The sequence below is a fragment of the Equus przewalskii genome, chromosome X, assembly GCF_037783145.1.
Source record: "Equus przewalskii isolate Varuska chromosome X, EquPr2, whole genome shotgun sequence".
Classification (NCBI taxonomy): Eukaryota; Metazoa; Chordata; class Mammalia; order Perissodactyla; family Equidae; genus Equus; species Equus przewalskii.
Genome location: NC_091863.1, coordinates 11,532,661 through 11,555,341, shown reverse-complemented (window position 1 = coordinate 11,555,341; position 22,681 = coordinate 11,532,661). Strand labels below are relative to the sequence as shown.

At 40.5% G+C, this 22,681-nt stretch overlaps 1 protein-coding gene across 4 annotated transcripts in view; it reads left to right on the top strand.

Moving 5' to 3' along the window:
* PIR (pirin) overlaps positions 1-22,681 on the top strand; it is a 92,576-nt gene that overhangs the window by 34,425 nt on the left and 35,470 nt on the right. For all 4 annotated transcript variants that reach the window (XM_070603746.1, XM_070603744.1, XM_070603747.1 and 1 more), the window contains one exon: positions 22,155-22,239. In XM_070603746.1, coding sequence (XP_070459847.1) covers positions 22,155-22,239 — 85 coding nt within the window. The remainder of the gene's footprint in view (positions 1-22,154; positions 22,240-22,681) is intronic.

Below are 22,681 nucleotides of genomic sequence, written 5' to 3'. Positions count from 1 at the left end.
TTTCTTTCTGTGTCTCTTAAGAAACAGTTTCGTATATCTGAAGCCTTAATATCTGCTCACCATGAAATGACTGGATCTTAATTAGTCTAGATGTATCATAAAAACAAACTGAAGATTGTTTTGCATCAGGAAGATAATTTTAAGTTAAATTACAAGGCTGAGAGTATACCTTTCAAGAGACTGATGTGCTTATAACCAATATAGAGTCAACAGCTCCCTTCTGTGCAACTGAAATATCTGGAAAATGGAATTAGTGACCATTCCAGCGCTTCTCCAACTTTAATATTTATATGGATTACCCAGGGGTCTTGTTAAAATGCAGGCTCTCATTCAGCAGGTCTGGGTAAGTCTGAGGGCCTACATTTCTGACTGGCTCCCAGGTGATGCCCATGCTGTGGTCCAGGGACCATTGTTTATAATATTTGTAATGACCATGGGATCCAAGACATGGAAGTTTATTCATCATGAGGAACTATTTGATTAGGCGCCTACAGAAGATGTTAAGGTCCAGCTCTGTGGTTTTTGGGAGACCTTATTTAACCTCTCTGGACTTCAGTTCCAGTGTCCACAAAAACGGTGAGCTGGTTTTGTGCAAGATGCTATAAGCTTTTGCAAGCAGCACAACTGTCCTTTTGCTATTCCCAAAGGTAGATGTGTCCCCATTTCCCAGGTTGTGTCTATTTCAGTCCCTGGGAAGCCACAGCCAATTTTTAGCAAGATTCTGCCAGGCTAGCACAGTCTAAAATGAAGGCTGAAAGGGGGAAAAGATAAAAATGGGATACTTTGAATAGTTTCTGTCACTCCTGGAAGGTCAAAATCACATGTTTATTTCATGAAAGTATGAAATTCTCCAAACCCCATTCCATCCTTATCAGGCAGCCAATCAGCAATATTTATTGCCAGTTCTCTCTGGAACATGATTCTTCTCCAACAAACGCCTGTACTTGCCTCCTGCTGTTTTAAATTCCATTAAGTCAGAAGCAAATCTTAAGGAGGCCTCAGCCCCACTGGGGTCAGAAAAAGGCAATCCGGAGCCTGACTGCCTGGGTTCAAGGCCAGCTCTAGCACTGACTAACTTTAGAGAAGTCACTTAATTCTGCTGGGCCTCAGTGTTCTCATCTGTAAAATGGAGATAATTCTAATGACTCGGAGGATCATTGGGAGGATGAAATTGGTTAATATGTGTAAAGAATTTAGAACAATACCTGGTGAGAGGTAAGCCCTCTGTAAGTGGTTGCTACTTTCACTTCTTTGCAAAAGCTTTGTCCAGTGTTCGTGTGGCCTACAGACATAGCAAAAGGAAGCTTCCTTCTGATGGGCAGACTATATTCAGGTATTAGATGATAACCAAAATTGTAAAAATTCAATTTCCAAGAGTTTGCCAAGCATTCCATGTAATTCGCTCAGATCTTGCTTGCCACTGTGCCCCCAGCACCTGAAACAGTGCCTGATATACAAGACAATCAGTAAATATTTTCTGGGTGCATAAGTGAAGTCATTAAAATGTAAATGAATGCTGGAATAAGAGAAACTAGGACAAAATGGGAAGAAGATAGACAATATAGAAATTAGCAATGACTGCAATTCTGCTTAATATGAGCCAACTAAGAAGTTGAGAGAACAACAAAATTAGCTGAACTATATTTTTAAATAAAATAAACTGTTTAAGGGATTAGGAAGTAGAGAAATGAAAACCAGATAGATTTTTTTTCTTTAAATGTAAATACTAGGCTGTTTTGCAAGACCCAGATTGTTCCCTGCAGGTTTCCTAAATTCAAGCAGTGACAGCAATGATGAGCAGAGGTTTTGAGGTTTGTGCTTTTCTTTGGGGGTCCACAGGCAGGTGTCTTCTTGTCTCCTGTAGCATCTTTCCTGTGGGTTTTCAGGCTGTGGCTTGATCTCAAGTAGTGGACACACTTACCAGCTTTCAACGTGTCCCTGCTGGGTGTGTCCCGTTCCTCGCCCTGGTTGAGCTCTGGCAGGCATTGGAGGACCCCATGTCCCTTAGGCAATTCTCTCCCAGCCAAAAAGCACCCTGCCCACTAATCAGCAGGGGTTGGTGCGTGATTTATAACCAAGCCTGCGATTGTCACCTCCGATTTGGAGAGCTAATGGAGTCTCTGGGCTGTGGCAGGCCATTGGTGCACACACACACTTTTTCCTATACCAGAACTAGAGAGCAACAGCTACCCACCACATTTCCCAGCTTTTGTTTTCACCCAGGAAACTTAGGGGCAGAATGTCATTTGAAACACTTTATCATCAAGATGCAATTTTGTCAGTATCCCTGCTACGTTAGTTTGATTGAAAAATATATAGTTTATGTGGCTTTCTGGGAAGTACTTTTATAGCATGTCCAAATGCCAAATGACAGTGGGTTTTTGGCAATCAGAATGCTGGATAGTAAACTTAGGACATTTTTGCGTTATACCCTTTTCTCTATTTCAGGGGAAATTTGAATTCTTCGATTGTATCTGGCACATCTTAAGTGGATCTTGCTGACTTTACAGTTGAGCCCAAATTCTCAGCTTCTCCCTTCACCTGCCTGTCTGAGTTTGCTTCTGTTCACTTCATGATGGGGGGAGAACCAAACACTTCCCCCGCCTCCACCAGGAAGCTCTCTTTTCTTGGCAAGCTCAGAAGAACGACTTCTTAAAGTAGCATTTAAAAGCTATTAAATCATGAAAACAGGTAGCACAGGCAGACGCGTTTTTCCTTCTTTTTTTGCCTTTGCCGTATTCCAGTGAGTTCCTGGGGCTGGCTCAAAAACGGATGACGGCTGTTCTCATGGCAGAGCTTGGGAGTGGGGCAGTGGGTTTCCTGACAGAGGGAGTCTGAGGTAATGGGCTCCAGCTGTTCCGGAGAGCAAGCAGAGGCAAACAACACGTGCTCAGAAGGAGTGAGCCCTTCCAAAGGCCTGTCTGTTCATTTATTTTATTTATAAATCAGAGCGCTCTGTAATCCACTTAAAACTGGATGTTTAAAAAAAAGTTCCCTTTGGGGTGAGGGTGGGGAGGATAAGGATGGACCTGAGTCTTCTCTCTGTATGTCTTTTTATTTTGAAATTTGAAAGCTGTGAATGTTTACATATTTAAAACATCCAGTTAAACAGAAAAAGAAAAAAACACCCAAATCTTAAAATTAAAAACAAATGGGAACAAACAAAGAACTTAAAAATTTGTGTAAAGGTATCAACAACATAACCACATGGAGAAAACATTTATTTTAAGGGCTTTTAAACCTAGTGCTCTAACTGTACATTTTTAGTGGGATACGTTCTAAAGACAAAAAGAATGGCACAAAACTTTCAGTCTTCACTCCGCTGTTTTATTATTAGTGTTGTCATTGCAATTTTAAAAGTTTTGTGTATATTGTGAAATAAAATGAATGAGTAAATTTGTTAATATTTTTAGGAATTGAGATTTTCAGGGTAAGAAAAATAAGTACAATATAAAAGAGCTAAGAAAAATGATGTAATATTCAATTTTACATTAAACATTAAGTGGGCATTTAAGAAAACAGACAGCCATTATCTCTATGAGGCAGTTTCTAGACACCTAATATGATTTGATCATTTTTGGAATCTAATATCTTTAATGATGCAATGACCCATGTTTCTTTCTGATAACAATTTCATTTTCCTCTGGTTTTTGTTTCCATTGATTTTTCTTTTATGGTCCATGTTTAATTAGATACTGTGCGGAATGCTAAAAAAAAGTCCCACCCGTGAAATTTACAATCACCCAAATGAATTCTAGATGAATTTCCCTTTTGAGACCTTAAATAAATGTATTTTAATGGATGGGTGTGGGGAGAGAGGAAAGGAAATCTCAGCATAAGGCAAGAGAGCCTTCTGGTCTTCCTCTGACACAGGGCAAGGAGGGAACAGAGCATTTGGGGGAAAAGGATTTTGTGAAGTGCAAAGTCCTATAGAAATGTGCAGTTGAGGGTTTCACCATCTCCATTTCCTTGCTACTATTAACCAAGGTCCAACCAGTGTTTCTTCTCTTTGGTGAAGCCTTCTGGGCTGCCCTACATCCACACAGCCGTCTGTCTTCACAACCCGTGAGGTTTTTGGACTGACAGTTATCATTTGATTCATGTGTCCCATTTGTCTATGAGCTCTATTCATTCGGTCGTTAGGCATCTGTCGTGTACACGTTGTCTAGTGCCCTGGAGAGACAATGTGGGTAAGATACAACCACTGTCCTCAGATAAGGTCACAGCCTAGCTAGGGAGAGAAACTGGCAAACATCAGAAGCATAATGTGATATGAGAAGGGCTAAAACGGTAGTATGTACAACTTCTATGGTAGTCCGGAGGAGGGGGAATTGATTTTGCTTGTGTGGATGGAGGGAGGGCAAGGAAAAAGAGAGGAAGACAGGAATCATGTCTTATAGTGATTTGTATAAAAGGTTTGGATAGTAGGAGTGCAGTAACTATTTGGGGATCATGATGGGAGGCTGCATGGGCAACCAGATCCTGGTGGGATTTCGACAGGGTGAGAGGAAGTGATGCAAAACATTGGGCTGGAGGGAAACCAAGGTGAAGTTTGTCTTCTCCTCGATTTTGCCTAAGGCTGACCTTGTTTGTATGTATATTCCTGCATCCCTCTCTCCCACAGTTTTCAATAGCATTGTTCGAGGTTAACGTAGGGTGGGATGCTTTGTGTAGTCCTATCTCACCTCAAATTTCACAAAGCAGTTCATTCTGTAGGACCTGCCCAACACAGACATGTAGCCTGAGCAGATGATCAGCATCGTTCCAGACAAGTGCAAAACTTGGTTCTGATTCAGTGTTGGGAATAGGCACAATTAGGTCTGTTAGCCTTGTTTAGTAAATAGGAGGACACCAAAGAAATACACCCAGCAACTTCAAAGACTTGTCGTGTGATAGGCAGCCATAGTTGGCACTTCATTTGCAGTTTGGAATGTTCAAATAAACAGTGGTCAGGATCTGCTCAAATCGGCTGTACAAAAGATTGCTCTTGCCCAGGGCAGCCTGCTCACCCTGGAAATACCATTCTTGGTGCACACAAAGGGTGCCAGATGTTCTTATTTCTTCAAGATGTCCCTGCTGACCTAATCACCTAGGAAGTACATTCCAGTGGTGTCGACAGGCCCTCTTCTGCCAGTAAGTGAAGAATGGAGAGGTGCACTTTTTAAACCAGAAGGTATATCCTGTGCCATTCATACATCGTTGGCTCTAGTAATCAGGATTACAAATTAGTAAAGAAATTTAGACTAAGGGCATAAAGCTATAAAAAACCAAGTTGTCATCTTCAATAAAGGTGAGTGGACACTTTGCATATCATTGTAATCACTTCTGTGGATGTCAAGGCTTGCACTCTTCAGATATCTTCCTCCCCAGGAACATATTACATATTTTTCCTAACCACAGTGAAAAATATAGAAGAGCTTCAGAGAGCTTCAGAGGTTCTTGCATGTTGCATTAAAAGCTGAGCTCTTGTGGATATAAATGAGGTAGATGTCGGTATTTTAAAGATTGGTATTGGCATATATAAAGCTATGCTGTTCATAGCTGCAAACACAATACTTTCTTTTGACCGAAGCACAAGTCCTTGGGATCATGTAGCTTTTGAACATTTTGACCAAACTCACACTAAAATGGAATGAGAAAATTTGATGTCAGGTATTATTCTAGTTACTTGAAGCGTTAGTAAGAATTCTGCTCCTGTGGACAGGTATAGGTACTTCAAGGTAGACAAGAATTTAAAAATTTCAACTCAAATGGGCTCTAAATCATTGCTAGGGATTACTCTATTAAAAGAGGAGCATGCTGTACTCTTAAAACCATGGGGAATCCCTCTCACCATCCATTGTAGATCCATGGGCTGTTTCGTATTCCTTTGGCTTAGTAAAATGAGATGAGGAGACTGTCAGATCCTGCCATTCCTGGAAGGACTTCCACACTGGCCATGGGGAATTGGGAGGATTTCCCAGAAAGGTGTCTATGCCATTATAGTTCGGTTTAGCTCAGCAAATATGTACTGAGGGCCAACTGTGTGCAAGACCTTGTGAAGGGGTGAGGGAAAAAGCTGAAAAAATCATGGAGCTGGAAGGGCACCATCCAAGAACAAACACATCAACTGCTAACACTGGTGTACTGTGGGGAGTTGCCAGACTAGTAAACATGGCGGATTTAGAGGAAGGCAGAATAGATAGGAGGCCCAGCCCAATCTGAAGGTTCAGGAAAAGCAGGCCTAAGTCTAAAGGAGATGACTGGCCAGGCAAAGAAGGGTGGAAGGAGTCTAGACAGCGCGAAGGAGACTGGGCAGGGCCATAGAGGTGTTTTTAAGGTGTTTCTGGAAAGAGGTGTGAAAGTGTCCAGTGGAAGGACTCAGTGCTCTTAGAAGGCCTTCAAAACATATCTTCATTGTCTTAAGCATGAAAATTGGAAAAGTTATCATCTCTACCGTGTAGAAATTTCTGGTAATTTCTCTCCTAGTTTTTTTTTTTTTAATTTTTCTATTCCATTCTCTTTTGTCTTTAGAGATATCTTAAATATAGCAATAATGTTTCACCTGGAGTAATTGCTCTTCTAACCCCTCTGCCTTTTATCTCTGTCTCTGAGTGATCAAAGCTAAAACTGCAAAATTCTGAAGAGACAATGCTCTCATGTCGCTATCTATGGGAGTCATCCATATTAAGAGTAGAGCTGTTACATTTGGAACACAGGATGAATTGATTAAGGTCTAGCTCATCCAGGTTCATTGAAGAATAAAATAATGATAATTCTCCTCTTTTTCATGAAACCTTAAAGCCCTCTTGTTCTTTTTGCTCGCATATAGGTGGTCATTTTTAACATTACAGAAGGAAACCATGATGGCCAGAATTTTTCTTTCCTGGTCTAACTATAAATAGCAACTGGAGAAATTTAAATACTTCCTTTTAGGGGGAACATTTTGAAATCCAGAACAAGGCTCTTGTGTCCTACTACTTTTAAACAACTGCTTCTGGTCAGTTTTCTTCTCATATCTAGGCTCTGAGAACAATACTGGCTTCCCCTCCCCCTTCTGCTATTCCCTGATTATAAGAAGCGACCCATGAGAGAGAGGGAGAGCTAAGCTGTGAAAAGGAGGAAGAAAAGTAACCCGACACATTTTCTACTCCATCTTGGGTCCTTTAGCATTGATATTGGTGCCTTTCCATCCTTTCTCCACCAGTGTTTTCTTGTAGACCACCCCACCCCCACCACCCGTCACCACCACCAATTAGAGCTTCTGCCAATTGAGTCCTCCTGGCCAGATTCTTTTCCCCAGCAGCTTCCATGCCTGGCTGTGGCAACTCTGCTTGTCAAGAGTCAGTACCCACTTACATCTTTGCCACCTTGGAGACTTTGAGTGCCTCTGAGTAACTGCTGTGACTCGGCTGGTGGATTTTCCCAGCATCAGATACTGATTTAAGGCAGTCTGTTACTGATGAGTCCAAAAGAAGTTTTGAGCAAGACTTCCTGGTGACTGTGATTAAACATTTTCATAGGTTTTAACTGACAAGAGTCTGTCAGCTAAACAAAAGCAGAAGAGGACTTAGAATTGGGTAGAAGTCAAATGTAGGGAGTTGACATGGAGGAAAAGACCAAAAGATAATTATTCTTTCTTCCCCTCCCAAGTTCAGAATGAATTGAGAGGTAGACTCTGAGGCGTTGGCCAGATGGGGATCCAAATATCATGTTTATTACAGTGAAATCTGGATAAGAGCACGTGAGTTGTATCTGAGCCCTTTGGAGCTTCTTAATACTTCTCCTACTTCATGAAACATGTCCAGGCAGAGCTGTACAGTCATAGGCATCCTTTCCAGAGGCAGACTTATTACCTCATGGCAGAAGAAGCGATAAAGAGAGAGAAAACAGCCCAGAAGGGTGTGACCTGCGCATACTCAGTTCCTTGAATTATCCTCACCAACCAGATCCCATCCTTCCCTCTCCCGTCGACACCCAGGAATAAGTGAGGAAGGTAGAGAACAGCTGACTGTTGCCTCATGGGGACATTAGGGATGGGTCTGGATGCTCCCCCAATATCCCTCAGCATTTTGTTCCATTAACCTATTGGATTTGACACTTAGCAGTGACTGACCCCTCAGGGAAGAAGAGAAGTTTATCAGTGTGGATCTCCTCCCACCAAAGCTAACTTCTGCTCTCTGGGATAAATTTTACCCCCAGAAGGGTCTGAAATGAGTACAGAGAGTATTTTCATTAAATTAACACCAAGGCATATCTGTATTCTAGGCTGCCATTCCCTCCTGATTTCTTTCCTGTCAAATTATTCCCAATCGTGTTGTGAGAAGCCTAAGTAGCAGCATAAAAAGTTAGCTAAATATTGAAATATCCCAAATTTGAACATAAATCTCTCCTATCATCAGATTTCTAAGACAAAATCTAAACCCCTGATCCAAAACTCCTTGCCTTTGTAAACCAATCGAAAAATTATAATTAAAAATTACATTCTAAATAAAGTCTCAAAGCATCCTCACCCAATTTTGATTCTGCTTTGCTTGGGTGGAATATGGATTTTCTTTTTCTTTATAAGCACCATAGCCTAGGTTCCCTCCACTGGACTGGATGTGGCTCCATCAGGGCTGCCAAACTTGAATTCATTCTACCCCAATTTTCACTTGTCTCGCTTTAAATATAGTCCCAAAAGATAATGAGACACATTTATCGCAATACCAGCCCTAGATCTCTGAGATTTCATTGCACAAGCAAATCTCCAAGCCCTAGAGCAGTTGTATCTGCAGAAAATTGATGTATGTAGAGAGCGCAAGCATTAAAATAGCTGGGAGAACAAAGCCATGTATCCTGAGTGCCTCTAGCCTCTGAGGTGAAACCTTCCTACCTTCTTGAAAAGTTAGATGCTTGTGTTATTGGCAACTCTATGCACTAAGAGAATCCTCTACTCAGCTATTGAGGTTGATGAGACTGTGAAGAGATGTTCTTCTGACCAATATACAGAGAAATGTAAATTCAGATAATGTGCTACCACTTGACACTCTGCAGGTTTGCAAAAGTTAGAAAGCTGGATATTGTCAAGTGCTGGCAAGGATGGGAAGAAATAGAAACTTCATGCATGACAGGCAAGTGTAACTGTATTCATTGTGGGGAGCAAGCTGGCATTACAGTCATGAGTAGCTTAATGATGGGGATACGTTCTGAGAAATGTGCTGTTAGGCAATTTTGACATTGCGCGAACATCCAAGAGTGTACTTACACAAACCTAGATGATATAGCCTACCACACATCTAGGCTATATGGTTCTACTCTTATGGGACCACTATTGTATATGCGATTCATTGTTGATTGAAGCATCATTATGCAGTGCACAACTATACTTAGTTACTTAGTGAAGCTGACACTGTATATAGGGGACACCCCAGCAGTTTCACTCCCGGATGTTTACTGCAGCAAGACTTCACCAAGTAGACACATGACAGTGGCCATCCCAGCATCATGCTTGGTAGAAAGGAGTCAGAGATGACGTAGGTGTTCACCTCTTAGAGAATAGATAAGTAAAATATGGTGATTACGTATGATGGAATACGATGTTGCAGCCAGAAACAATGGACTGTATTTACTTACATCTGTATATTAGATCTCAGGAAGTAATGTGGAATAAATCAGAATAAGAAAGCAGTTTTACATACAATGCTACTTATTTTTCAAGGACACCTGTATATCTAAATAAACATACAAAGGGTAGACTGGAAGGATGTTCATTATATATGCTTGACTGAGAGCCAGTGGGGGAATGGGACTGAGCTTGAGGCTGATGGGGAAAAAATACAAAACAAGAGGGACTCTCATGGATGTATGATGACCCATGTGCCATGGACCATGATGTATGACCAGTTGAATTCCATTCCCTGCACCTAAGGTGAGAGAGAGAGAGATTGGTTTGTGTCTAGCAGTAGCTTTTAATTTGGTTAGTGTAGTTGACCTCCTGTGTGGGTGACTTAAGAGATTCTAGGATGCCCTAACACATGCCAAAAAATCTCAGTTACTTATCAAAACTATACCATTAGAGAGTCACTCCTTTGACAGTATGATAGATTGAAAAGAGTATGGACTGTGGAGTCAAGCAGACCTGGGTCCAAATTTCAGCTCTGTTGTTTAATACCTCTGTGACCTTGGGAAAATTATTTTTGAGCCTTTATTTCCTTATCTACCAAATGAGGATGATAATGAATAGTTTTTGAGTTATTTGTATGATATGTAATGTGTCTAGCAACATAGAGGGTACTTAATAAATGTTTGTTCCCTTTTCTCTCATCTGTCTCCCTTTCTGCTCCCACGTTCCCTTTTATTTTTAGGCTTTCCTGAGAGCAAATCTCCAGAAGTTCTTGGGAAGGGAAATGAAAATGGCTAACATCTTTTGTGGGCTTATGAGGTACTAAATTCTAAGTCAGAACTGTCCAATGAAAATAGAATGGAAGCAACATGTAATTTAAACTTTTCAGTAGACGTATTTAAAAAAGTAAAAAGAAACAGGTGAAATTAGTAATGTATTTTTACCAAGTTATCCAAAATATTATCATTTCAACATATAATCAGTATAAAATTATAATGAGATATTTCACACTTTTTGTACCAAGTCTTTGAAATCTGGTGTGTATTTTACACTTACAGCACATCTCAGTTCACAACTCGCCACATTTCATGTGCTCAGTAGCCACGTGTGGCTAGTGGCAACTGTACTGGACAGAGAAGTTCTGAGTGCTGTGCATGTATCAGTTCTTTTGCTGCTGATCTAACTTGAGTTCTCTGGAAAACAGAGCCTAAAGCAGGTCTTATGTGCAATCCCAGGGCAGTAAAGTGAAGGAGAAGAGAAGTGAGACTGATGCTTGGTGGTGCAGGATGCCTGTTCAGAAAACTGTACCTCAGGACTTACTAATGGAGGAAGAATTTTTCTGTCATCCCACATCTTCCATCCCTCTTTGGCCAAAGTCTGCCCCTTGGGGGCTAATTTTCTGCCCTTCTGGATCATGTCACCTAGCCCCTTCAGGCAGCCTCTGAGAAAGCCACATACCACGTCTGGTAGCTTGGATCTTCATTCCAGTCTGTGTAGAGGGAGGATCCAGAGCCTTAGTAGGTCTGTCAGATCAAGCCCTGGAGCTCTGGAGCTGTTGTAGCCCCCACAACTGAACTTGGCAGTCAGACAGGAGGGGCCACAGTAGCTGGAGATGTCAACAGTGGTCAGAGCGATGACCCCCAGGGGTCTCCATAAGTGGCCAAGGGCTCAGGAGTGAGGCTGAGAGACTGAGGAGGCACATAAAATGTGTCCAATTAAATTCTCATAACAACCTAATGAGAGAGGAAACTGAGGCATAGTGAGATTAGCAACTTGCCCAGGGTTATGCACCTAGGAAGTGACAGAGTTGGCATTCCAACTAGATATCTGGTTCCCAGTTTGTGCTTTTAACCACAGCTTACACAGGTCTTTACCAGTTTGCCACAACCCAGTGGAAATCAGATTTTCTACTGAGAGCAGGTTTTTATGGAAGCTGTAAAGACGGAGAGGGCCTGAGAGGAGAGATGGATGTTGAAGGGTTCAGAGGAAATTCTTGACCCGTCTGTAATTTTGCTAAGGATCTGACCACTTCTTACTTGCCCAACAATTCATGAACGTGCCCCTGCCCTGGATGGGGTAAGTACTGACCCCTTCCATAGGTCTCCAGCCCTTCAGCAGATTTGTCAACTCTTCTTCAAGAGTTGTTGCTGAATAGTGGGAAACTGCCTTTCTTGTTTGTGGATAGGCGGGAGGCCATATTCAATACTTTTGGAGCATATTTGTATACTTACTTTATTTAGATGGATTGATGTAGTAAGTTTGGGGTTTTGGAGGTTGATCAAGGAAGAGACCAGTTCACGAGAGGCAATAACATGCGAGCTTTATTTGAGTGGAACTTGTACAGAGTTGCCTGAGAAGGGAAGTCCCTCGCAGTTGGAGACCTTCCAGAGACAGTGGTGCGAGACTACCACCCAGAAGGGGAACAGGGCAAGGGACCTCCTGGGGGAGTAGGGGAAATCAGAGACGGGGCTTACGTGTGCAGCTGATGTCGCTCAGCAACAAGGTGGAGGATCTCTGGCTCAGAGAACTCCAAAAAGCAGCAGCAGTTTGGCGACTTTTATAGCTGCAGAATTTGTCTTTATTTATGGCTAGCAGATGTTGGGTGCAGTTTCACAGGGTATGTAAAGTAGGTAGGCTCTAAGTGGCTAAAAATATGTTTATTTGGAATATATTTAGAGCAGATGTGTGAGAATTTGAGTTGGGCTCTTGCAGGCTTTGGGCTAAAGGTCCTAGCCTGCTATGAAGAAATAAACAACGTGGGGGCCATTTTTGCCTAATACACAGAGGCTATCTCAGGCCCATTTATATGATAGTTGAACAGGAAACTTTTCTATTAATTCACCTCTTCCATTGCTGTAGTTGGGTATTAGGATCTGGATGGAGTTCTTAAGGCAGCTCGAGTCTAGAATTCCTGACGGTATGAGATGCTTTTCAGAGCAAACCAAGACGTACTCTTCCTTTTTCTTCTGGCACTTCCATTGGAATCAGAATGTCAGGCAGTGATGGCAGGGAGAGATCAGCTCTCCAACTCCACCACTTTGTGGATGAGAATGCTGCAACTCAGCTAGGCAGAAAGTCTTTCCCAAGGTCACACAGCTCATTGTGGAAGGAACCTAGACCCAGTCTCAGGTTTCCTGGCTTTTGCCCCATTTTATTTGTGCAGTACCCCTCCCTTATCACACCATTCCGCCCTGTACATAAGCTTTCTGAGTGTGTCTCTTTCCAGTCTGGGAAGGCCTTAGCTCATTTTCATGGAAGGAAGCTTCAGAATGAACCTCTCTCTCTTTCCACACCAAAGGGTACCTTCAGGCACGTGTCTGTACAGACACCCCTGACTGTGTCAGAATGTCCTGCAAATGATCACACAGGAGAAGCCCTGTGCCATAACAAATTCCCCCTTAATCATAAAATTGAAGGTTCATATCTATACGAAGGTATCAGTCCCCAGAGCTCAATGAAATCTTATCTTTGCCAAATAGTTTCCCATCTTGATGCACTTTCTTACAAAAACACTTAAAAAATCTTAGTTAATACCAAATGTAACTAATAGAGATTAAAAAAATTATAAAGCTCTGTGAGGAATATTCTAGCATCAGTTAATAGATTTGCTGACTCAACCTTGGAACATATTACCCATGGATGAGAGATAAGGGATAGCAAGGCTCCCTGCTGGCATATTTGGGGGTCATTGGTGGCTTTATTGTACTGTTGCCTTTGTAGGATTATGGGTGGATTGTTCATATAAGAGATGGACGTTTGTTCTTTCTCTGGTTTTAATTTTCCAAAAATTAGAACATCTGTAACCTAATTTTAGGAAAGAATGCTGACTCAAAGGGTGAAGAAATCAAAGTCCGGTTTCACAATTAACATGTCTCTGGTTAAATTTCAGGACTGTGAGTCCTGTCAGCATCTTTATTCCTTTCCCCTTTAGCTCTTCTCTCCTCACTACCCCTCCCTTAAATAAAAGGTGGGAGGGAGAGGGACTAGAGTGTTACTATTGATTAAAGTGTTGCTTGGAAAAGGATTCTATAGAGACTTTTTCTATCCCAGTCGGATAATTGGCTCTGTCCAGAATTCTTGGTCAGCTGGACAGCTTGATGCTCAAGATTTTCCACAGTCCTTTATGGAAGATAGAAGTTAAAAACGTAGTCTGGCCCTCTCTAACTCTCACCCTATACAGAGTCATTGGCATTTTGCCTAAGAGTTCCTTGTCTTCTCTTTGTGTAGCACTTCATGTATATGTCAAAATATGATTAGAGGGTTTTAATCCTTCCCACAATACACTTGGCATTGAGGATGGAAACTAATCTCTCCCGCTCCTTATCAGAATTCTTTAAAATCATCAAGAATTCAGAAATCAGAGTGCTTTGGATTGGGGACAGAAGACTTATCCTTTAGTTGAAGGGCATCAACCTATTTGAAACAACAAGCGTTGGAAATTTGTTTGCAATAATGTGGTGAGTCTGCTTTTCATTCCTCAAGCATTTCATTCCTCAAGACATTTCTCAAAGCCTTGAGATCTCCAGGAGAAAGAGGAAGGTATGCTTCTCCATGCAGGGGCCAAGGAATCTGGCAGTGAGTTTCTTGAGTGAGTGTGAAGGTGTAAAGTGGTGGAGGGAATAGGTCTTTGCTGATGGGTTTTCTCCCCAATGCAAAGCCCAGCAGACCATGAGAGTGAGCAGTGGTGGAAGGAAGATGAGGAGGTTGGCAAGCACTGTGGGAGATGTGCGAGATGATGACGAGAACTCCTGTGGAGTAGATCTTCGTCTATTAGTTGGGGATCCTAAGCTCATTAGTGAAGTTTTCCCCATTGAGGCTCTTCCTTGTGATTGGCAGAAAGAGAACCTGCCTGAAATAGACCCAGGTATATGTGCAAACTTAATAATGATAAAGAAGGTTATCATCAATTGGGGAAAAAAAGAGACGAATAAGTCAACTGGGACTATTGGTTAACCATTCATAAAAAGAAACCAGTTTAGTGCATGATCTCATACCCCATAGTAAAATAAATTCAACTTAGATTAAAAACTTAAATGTTAAAAATTTTGAGCTAGAAAAATACAGGAAAACATTTCTGTGATGTTTGGATGGGGAAAGACTTTTTAAGTTTAAAAGCATTGGAAGGAAGAGATTGATAGGTCTGACCCATGTCAGAAATGGCATAAATGAAGTTAAAGGCCGAAACCAAACTGGGAGATTTTTACAACAAATATTATTAAAGGCTAATAGCCTTAATTTATTAAGAAAAAACACCTGTCATATAAATTGATAAGAGAAGCGCCAGACTCTCTTGACCCCACACCCCCCCAATTCTCTGCTCCCTCTGAGTCATCCTTCCTAGAATATTTGTCTGCACATGTCATCTCCACTTCCTACATGCCCTCACGCTGGCATCCACCCCCATCAGTGCATTGAGTCACCGCTGACTTCCATGTGGCCAAACCCAGAGGTCTTCCTTTTCTTTCTCATGCTAACTCTTCCTTCCCATGGGTTCAACGCTTCCTCCTTCTCCACATCTTCTCTCCTTTCTTTGGCCTCTCAGATAACACATTCTTGTGTCTCTGGATGCTCCTTACTCCTTCAGTTTCCTTTCTCAGGTAGGTACCTTTTTCTCTATGAGACTCCTAAATGCTCAGGTTCCCTGGATCTCAGGCCTGAGTCCTCTTCTCTCTCATTGAACATTATCTCCCTAGGTGACTTTATCCATTCCGTGGATTTAGATGCCATTTGTTGTGTTAGAACTCCCACATTTATATTCACAGCACAAACCTCACCTCTGAGCTCTGTGTACTCACATATTCAACTACCTACTTGACTTCTCCATTTGCATGCTTCCCAGATATGTCAAACTTAAAATAGCAAAAGTTGAAGTCTTATTCCCCCTACCCCTGCCTGTCTGGATAACAAACAAATGAAAACTTGTTTCCCTTCTAGTCTTCTCCATCTTAATGAATGAATGGTACCATCACTCACTGCTCAAAGTAGAAACCTGGTGGTCATCCTTATTCTGTCTTCCCCCACCCACATCCAGTCCATTAGCAAAACCTTTCTATCGTTTTAAATCTATCTCTGTCTCTCCCGTCCGGTGCCTAGCCCTGGCCAGGCCCAATGCAGCAGCCTCCTCCTGGGGCTCCTCTCTCTTGTTCTTACTCCCTTCCAGTTCTCCCACATGGTAGCTCAAGATTTTTATCTTTAGGATAAAAGTTGGATCAATGTGTTCCCATTGTACTTTTAAAGAAATCCTAAATACTTTGCTATGGACTACACCTGACTCGGTCTTTTCTAACTCTCTCAACTCATCTCATGCGATTCCCTCCAGCCACCTCATTGTGTCTGCATATTGCTCTCCTCTCAGTTTCTGAATCCTCCAAGCTCTTTCCTGCCTCAAGGCCTTTGTACATGCTTTGCTCCTTTCTCTGCCCAGAAAACTCTTACCCCCAACTCTTCTCATTCGAGGCCTTGCATTACTCCCCTATTTTATTTTCTCTCTATATACCCTATTTATTTCCTTTATAGCATGTGTAATTTGTATTTAATTTGTTAAATTACCTTCCTCGTTAGAAAGTACGCTCCACAAAGGCTGAGCAGATGTATTATTCACCGATATACATATCCAATGACGAGCACACTACAGGCTCTCCATCAATATTTCTTGAATGAGGGAGCTAATTAATAAATGAATGAAAACTTAAGTAGGTTAATGAGCACATATTTTATAAAAAGGGAAATACAAGTGGCCTAATTAATACACATGAAGCATCTAGAATAGTAGTGCTTGGTACATACTAAGCCCTTAATATATTTAGCTATTTTTATTCTTATATTAATAATATTTAATAATATTTGTTAAATTAAAAATAATATCACCCAAACTAGCAGTCACATTAAAAAAGTAAGGAGATACTAACTTCTGCTTCTTAAATTAGCTAATATTAAAAAAAATAAGATGGTTAACATTTTGGTGAGATGGGCGCTCTTTATAGGTAGTTACCAAGTGATTTGACAGGAACAATTTGGATGAAAGCAATTCGGTTAGTATCACAGCTGATCAAAATGATTGTTCAAAAACAAATACTGCTAGACACTGGGCGTTCAAATATTGGTATTTGTACTATGGAGGTGGTGCCTTTAAACTTTTTCTAGGTGAAGCTTTTTTCCTTACTTTTTCTTTTTGTCCATCTTTTCCAAGATTTTCAGGTATTTTTTTCTTTTCCTTTTCTTTTTTTTTCCCAGCAATTAATCCTTCCCTTCTCTGTTTGTGACAAGGATATACTGGGGAAAAAATCTAAATGTGCAGCAAGAGGGAGTTTGTTGAAGTGAGTTAACATTCTAACACTAGGGGTTTAGATGGGGGAAAAAAGAATATTTAAAGCACATAATGAGTTGAAAAGCTGCCTTGTGGTGTAGCAAAATTACCAAGACTAGAAAGACCAATGACTAACAGTGAAAATGTTCAGCAAAATTGCTGTTCAATCACATGATCGTGTTGACCAGTTTGCTTCTGGGCCACAGTGCATTTAGCCATAAACCTACAGATATATCAAGAACCTTTAAAACGTCTAGACTTTTAGACCAAAAATTTCACTGTGAGGGGAAAAAAAATGGAAATGTGATCAAAGACTTATACGCAAATCTATTCATCAAAAGTTAGCAATGATGCAAAAAAAAAAATCCCGTAAAACATAATGTCTAACGTTAGGGGGATGATCCAACATGAGGGTGATGTAGAAACACTGTTTCTTTCTCATTTAGGATATTGAGGATTTGCACTTGTCAGTACAGTTGCTTAGAGTAATTTGCTTAAGCAACATATAGTAAGAGTGAGAAGTTGAGTGCATTTCCTGAAAAATCACTAAATCATAAAGGGTCTTTGAAATAGTTCCCAAAAAGACATGTGAAAGCATTTATTACAGCTCTGATATGTGACAAATTGCTGCCACTTGCTTTTAAGGAAGGCCAGCGCAGTGGCAAAATTAGCAGGATTCAGGGATAAATGGGAAGTTATCTGTGAAAGGAGCAGTGGCAAAATGAACGATATTTCCTTTGTCATCCTCATGCATGGCAACCAAGGTAGAATGCCCTTTTCTTTTTCTTGGGAAGACATCTTAAAACCACATGGTTTCCATGTGGAAGTGATTTCACCTCCTAATTAAGATCACATTCATGAATGAAAGCAGAGGAAGGAAGCCAGCTTGACAAGGGTATCATACCCTTACCAGCGTAAGCGGGAAGTCTTTGAAGGCTGTAAGATGAAGGGAGTTGGGGTTTGGAAGGAAGTGGTTTCGTAGACCTTGTTTTGTCTTGGTTGTTTTGCAGTCATTATTGGAATGGTGTCTTAGGCTCATTAAGGGTTTAAGTCTGACATATTTATAGAGAAAGAGAGACAAGGCTTGTCTGGATTTGGCAGCACCCCTGTTGTTACAGGTTAGCCAAAATTTACCCTTAACCTCTCTGAAGAGTTATGTTAATTACCTTCTGGAAGCTTTGCCTACATGATATTTGAACTGTAAGATTTTAAGCCATTAGGCTTTTCAAATACAGACTAAAACATTTAAAGATAAGTTTTCTAAACACTTTTCATAGAGAATTATGAAATGAGAAGAAAGACAAAAGAGAAATAGCTTTGGATTTTGGTACCTGTGCAGGTACTATTAATCAGGACCAGAGAAAAGGAAAAAAGAAAACAATTTTACTGATGGAATTTAAGTGCATTAGTTCTGTTCATGCTGAAACAGATCTGTGGAGGAATGTTTTATTTTAGGTTGTCATGAACCAATTTATTTTAATCCTGTGGAAATAGACACATTGATAGCTAAATTTAAACCAAAAAAAGAATGATTTGTTTAATTAAATTCTCATTCTATTTTGAGAGTCTATTAATAGTTTAATACTATACATAAAAATAAGCAAAACAGAACACAGGAAAGAATGTGCCTGATGGCGATATTTCTTTATGGTTGCAAATCAGCAGTGTGTGTAATAGAAAAATTAAATCCAGGTTTGCTCAGAGGGCATTTGAGGCTTGCGTTATCATCCTTGAGTTAAATAAACATAATTTACATTTGCTGTTTCAACAGAATTACCGTGGAAGATCAAAATTAAAAAAGGAAAACCTACCTGCTTTTCAAAAACTGTGTGTGTGTATGTGTTGGTATATTTATATACATACACACACAGTCATGGGAATAGCTTCCAAACTGAGTTTTATTCTGTTAAGGATTAACTGAAATAGAATAATATACATTTAGGTTTGGGGTAGTTGATTATTCAAGACTTGTGTTATATTGAAACCTTCAATGATCTGTTTTTCAGTATGAGAGGGATATTAGAATTGGAATTATTTTCTAGGCTATAGATGTGAAAAACACCTTCAAAATGAATTAAAAATTTCCCTTTAGCCCTTTTCACACTGTAAGACAATAGGATATATTTGTGGCTTTATAACGTCTCTCATTGGTTTCAGTTTAAAATTTTGTAAATGAATACATAAATATAGAATTCTGTGTGTGTTTGTGTGTGCGTGCACACGTATCTGTGTAGTGGCAGTCTTAGAGAGATAGGTTATGATTTTTTGGACAACACGAATTAGGTTGAGAAGCTGGAGGCAGGAAGAAAAGAGAAAGAGCTAGCCAGGAGGGCAGGATTGATGGCTGAGGTTGAGGGCAAAATAAAGCGAGTTAACTAGCCGCTCCCCACTCACTCCCACAGCACTAGTTGCTCTCCCTTGCCACAGCCACATTCTCTCTTCTCTACAGCTCTATTCTGAGAAATCAGGAGGGAATTAAAAAAAATTAAAACATGGGGGAAAACATTAATTTTCTGACTCGGAATTTCAGAACCAGAAATAGACTTAAACGTCAGTGAGTTCCAACACCAGATTTTCAGATGAGTGAACTAAACCCGGAAGAAGATAAGTGCTTCGTTAGTCAGCAGGAGAAGCAGCGCTAGCATCAAAGACTCCTAGTTTCCAGTTCAAGGTTATTTTTATGACTACGTTCTGGGAGTATTTCTAGGAAAAATTAAAACAAGAGCCTTTTGTGATTAATCTCTTCACTATAGGCAGGTGTACTGCCTCTGCCACTGAGGCAGAAGTTAGGAAAGATGCTTAAACCAAACATGGGTTCTTTTTCTGGAAGAGAGCAAAATATTGCCCAGGAAGAGAAGTTATCTGATATTATGGGAAGCTTACCCTTGATCTTTTTAGAGGTAATTTTAGAAGTCTTCATCAGACAAAACCAGATCCTTTCCAGATGGTCTATTATACAACTAATGATACTGGAGAATCAGACCCTGTGTCCCACGGGTACTGCCCTTGTTTTATGTATGTTTCAAGCTCTTCAGATTGATTGTGAATCTTTGGCCTCAGGTTGCACTTGATGTCACGGGTCTTTCTGGTTTCATTTATGTGTGCACAGGGGAATTTGCTTTTCCAGTCTTTGAAGCTGTATTGATGCAGCTTGATCTTCTAAGCCAAGTAAAACCACCTACCAGACTATTTAAAGCCGGAACCTTCAATACATGAGACATTGATTGGAAAGGGAACAATCTTCTATAGCATTATTTACACTTCTCTATCCAAAAATTTAATGTGCAGACTGATACTTTGACCATACTGAATCACCTGTCCTGAAGAGAGGCATTTTGCTAAATATAGGTAAAGATATTGATGAATGCCCTATATATACTATAAATAAATGCATTATCATACATGGGATTTTCCATTATGAAACATTATTCAATAAATATTTATTGGGGCTGGCCCCGTGGCTGAGTGGTTAAGTTCTCACGCTCCGCTGCAGGCAGCCCAGTGTTTCATTGGTGCAAATCCTGGGCGCGGACATGGCACTGCTCGTCAAACCACGCTGAGGCAGCGTCCCACATGCCATAACTAGAAGGACCCACAACGAAGAATATACAACTGTGTACTGGGGGGCTTTGGGGAGAAAAAGGAAAAAAAAATCTTAAGAAAAAAAATATGTATTGAGCAACTACTATGTGACAGGCACTGTGGGTTGACCCTAGGTGAAAAAAGCAAAAATATCCATGTCCTCATGGAGTTTACATAATTATTCTCTGCAAAATGATGCCTTTATCAAAGATAATAAATAATTCTGGGCTCTGGATTCTCTCTTTTGGTCTATTTCCATGTGCATGTTTTTAATGAATGTAAACTTTTTATTAAGATAACATATACACAGAAAAGTATACAAATCAAGTGTACAGCTCAGAGAATTTTCACCAAGTGAAGACACCCATGAAACCAGAAACCAGGTCAAGAAACAGAATATTGCCAGGCCCTAAAAGCCCCCTTTTTAACCCTTTCCAGTTATTAACCTTCCCAAGGTAACCAGTTTTCTAACTTCTGACACCCTAGATTAGTTTTGCCTTGTTTTGAACTTTATAGAAATAGAATCACGTGGTATATGGTCTGTGTCTACCTTCATTTGCTCAATATTGTGCTTGTGAGATTCCTCTGAGTTGTTGCATGTATTTGGTTCATTCGTTCTCCTTGCTGTACCGTATTCCATTGTATAAGTATATTGCAATTCATTTAGCCATTCTATCATTAAAGACATTTAGAATATTTCCAGTTTTGGGCTGTTACTGACAGTCTTGCTGTCAAGATTTGTGTACATATCTTTAGGTGAACATTTCTGTTGGGGTACACCTATGAGTTGGAATGCTGGGTCATAGATGATGCATATATTCATCTGTACCGCATACTACCAAGCAGTTTTCTAAAGTGTTCATACCAAGTTATAGTCCCACCAGCAGTGTATGAAAGTTCCAGTTACTGTACGTCCTTGCCACATTTGATGCTATGTGCTTTTTCATTTTTGTGTGTATTTTAAGTTTAAAAAAAGCAGAACAGAACCACTGGGGCTTTTTGATAAACAATGAGACATAATAAGGTTTGTAACAACAGTGATAATCCCTTGGATTTTAGTCTATGCCAGGGATTCAGAATGGTATCATATTGAATTACAAACTCTGCTTAACTGTTGATGGAATCAAAGCCACAGTTTACAATACAAAAGCCTGCAAAAGTTTGCCTTTCTTATATTTGCAGTTATGGCTTTTGCAAACCAGCAGTGGTGGACCACCTTTTTTTTCAAGAGGGCCAAGTTAGAACAAATAAAAATATTTACAGGCCACTTTTTTTGAATTTCAAAATGGACGTGGCTTTACTGAGACCTGGAGAAAAAACATACATTTGGATGTGAGATAACCTAACATATCGAGTGGAAGACTGGAGGTGAGAAAGTTGGAACGACTATTGGCCAATAAACTCTTAATATCAGACTGTATTTGAGAAGTGGCTCTAGGAAGACTGTGGTCATTCCTGAAATTAACTTGTCAACCATATTGTCAAGCTAGGAGGGCTAACTTTTAGACCAAGACTCTTAAGAGAGGGCTGTATTGGCAGCCCATCTCCCCACTTTAACAGCACTTCCCAAGGAAGAATTGTAAATATAATGGGTCCAGGCCTCGGGCCCATCACAGAAGGGCCCCGCTGAAGTAAAGAACCTTATTCTTGGAAAGACGCTTATGGTTTCCTTTTTCTTTTCAGTCCAAGATTTACACTCGCACACCCACCTTATATTTGGACTTCAAATTGGACCAAGGAGCAAAGCATTCCCAGCCTATTCCTAAAGGTATGACGTCTTCTGGGGTTTAGTGATGATTTCAGGGCTAAAAACAAGGGACCGTGTTCTCCGGAATGTGCTTGTTTCTGAATCTCAGCACAAAGATCTATGAACTTTATGTTTAGTTATGTTTAAAATTAGCAAATGCTGATGAGGATTTCAAGTTAAGAAAATCAGGAAGAATTCGTAAAATGTTAGGGACGGACCGTCCGAGCTGCTCCCCTCATCATACAGGTGTGAACTTGAAGGTCCAATAGATTACTTCCTTGTTCAAGGCCACGTAAAGACCTGCTGGACAAGGCAGGGCTTTTACCATGTCTCCCGACTGCTGGGCCGCTAGTGACTCGCAAATTCTGGCCTTATTACTTACGAACAAGTGCATCGTTGACTGAGATACTCGTATCTCTTGATAAAGGCATTGTTGTGGAGGACTTAGCTTTAAATTGACATT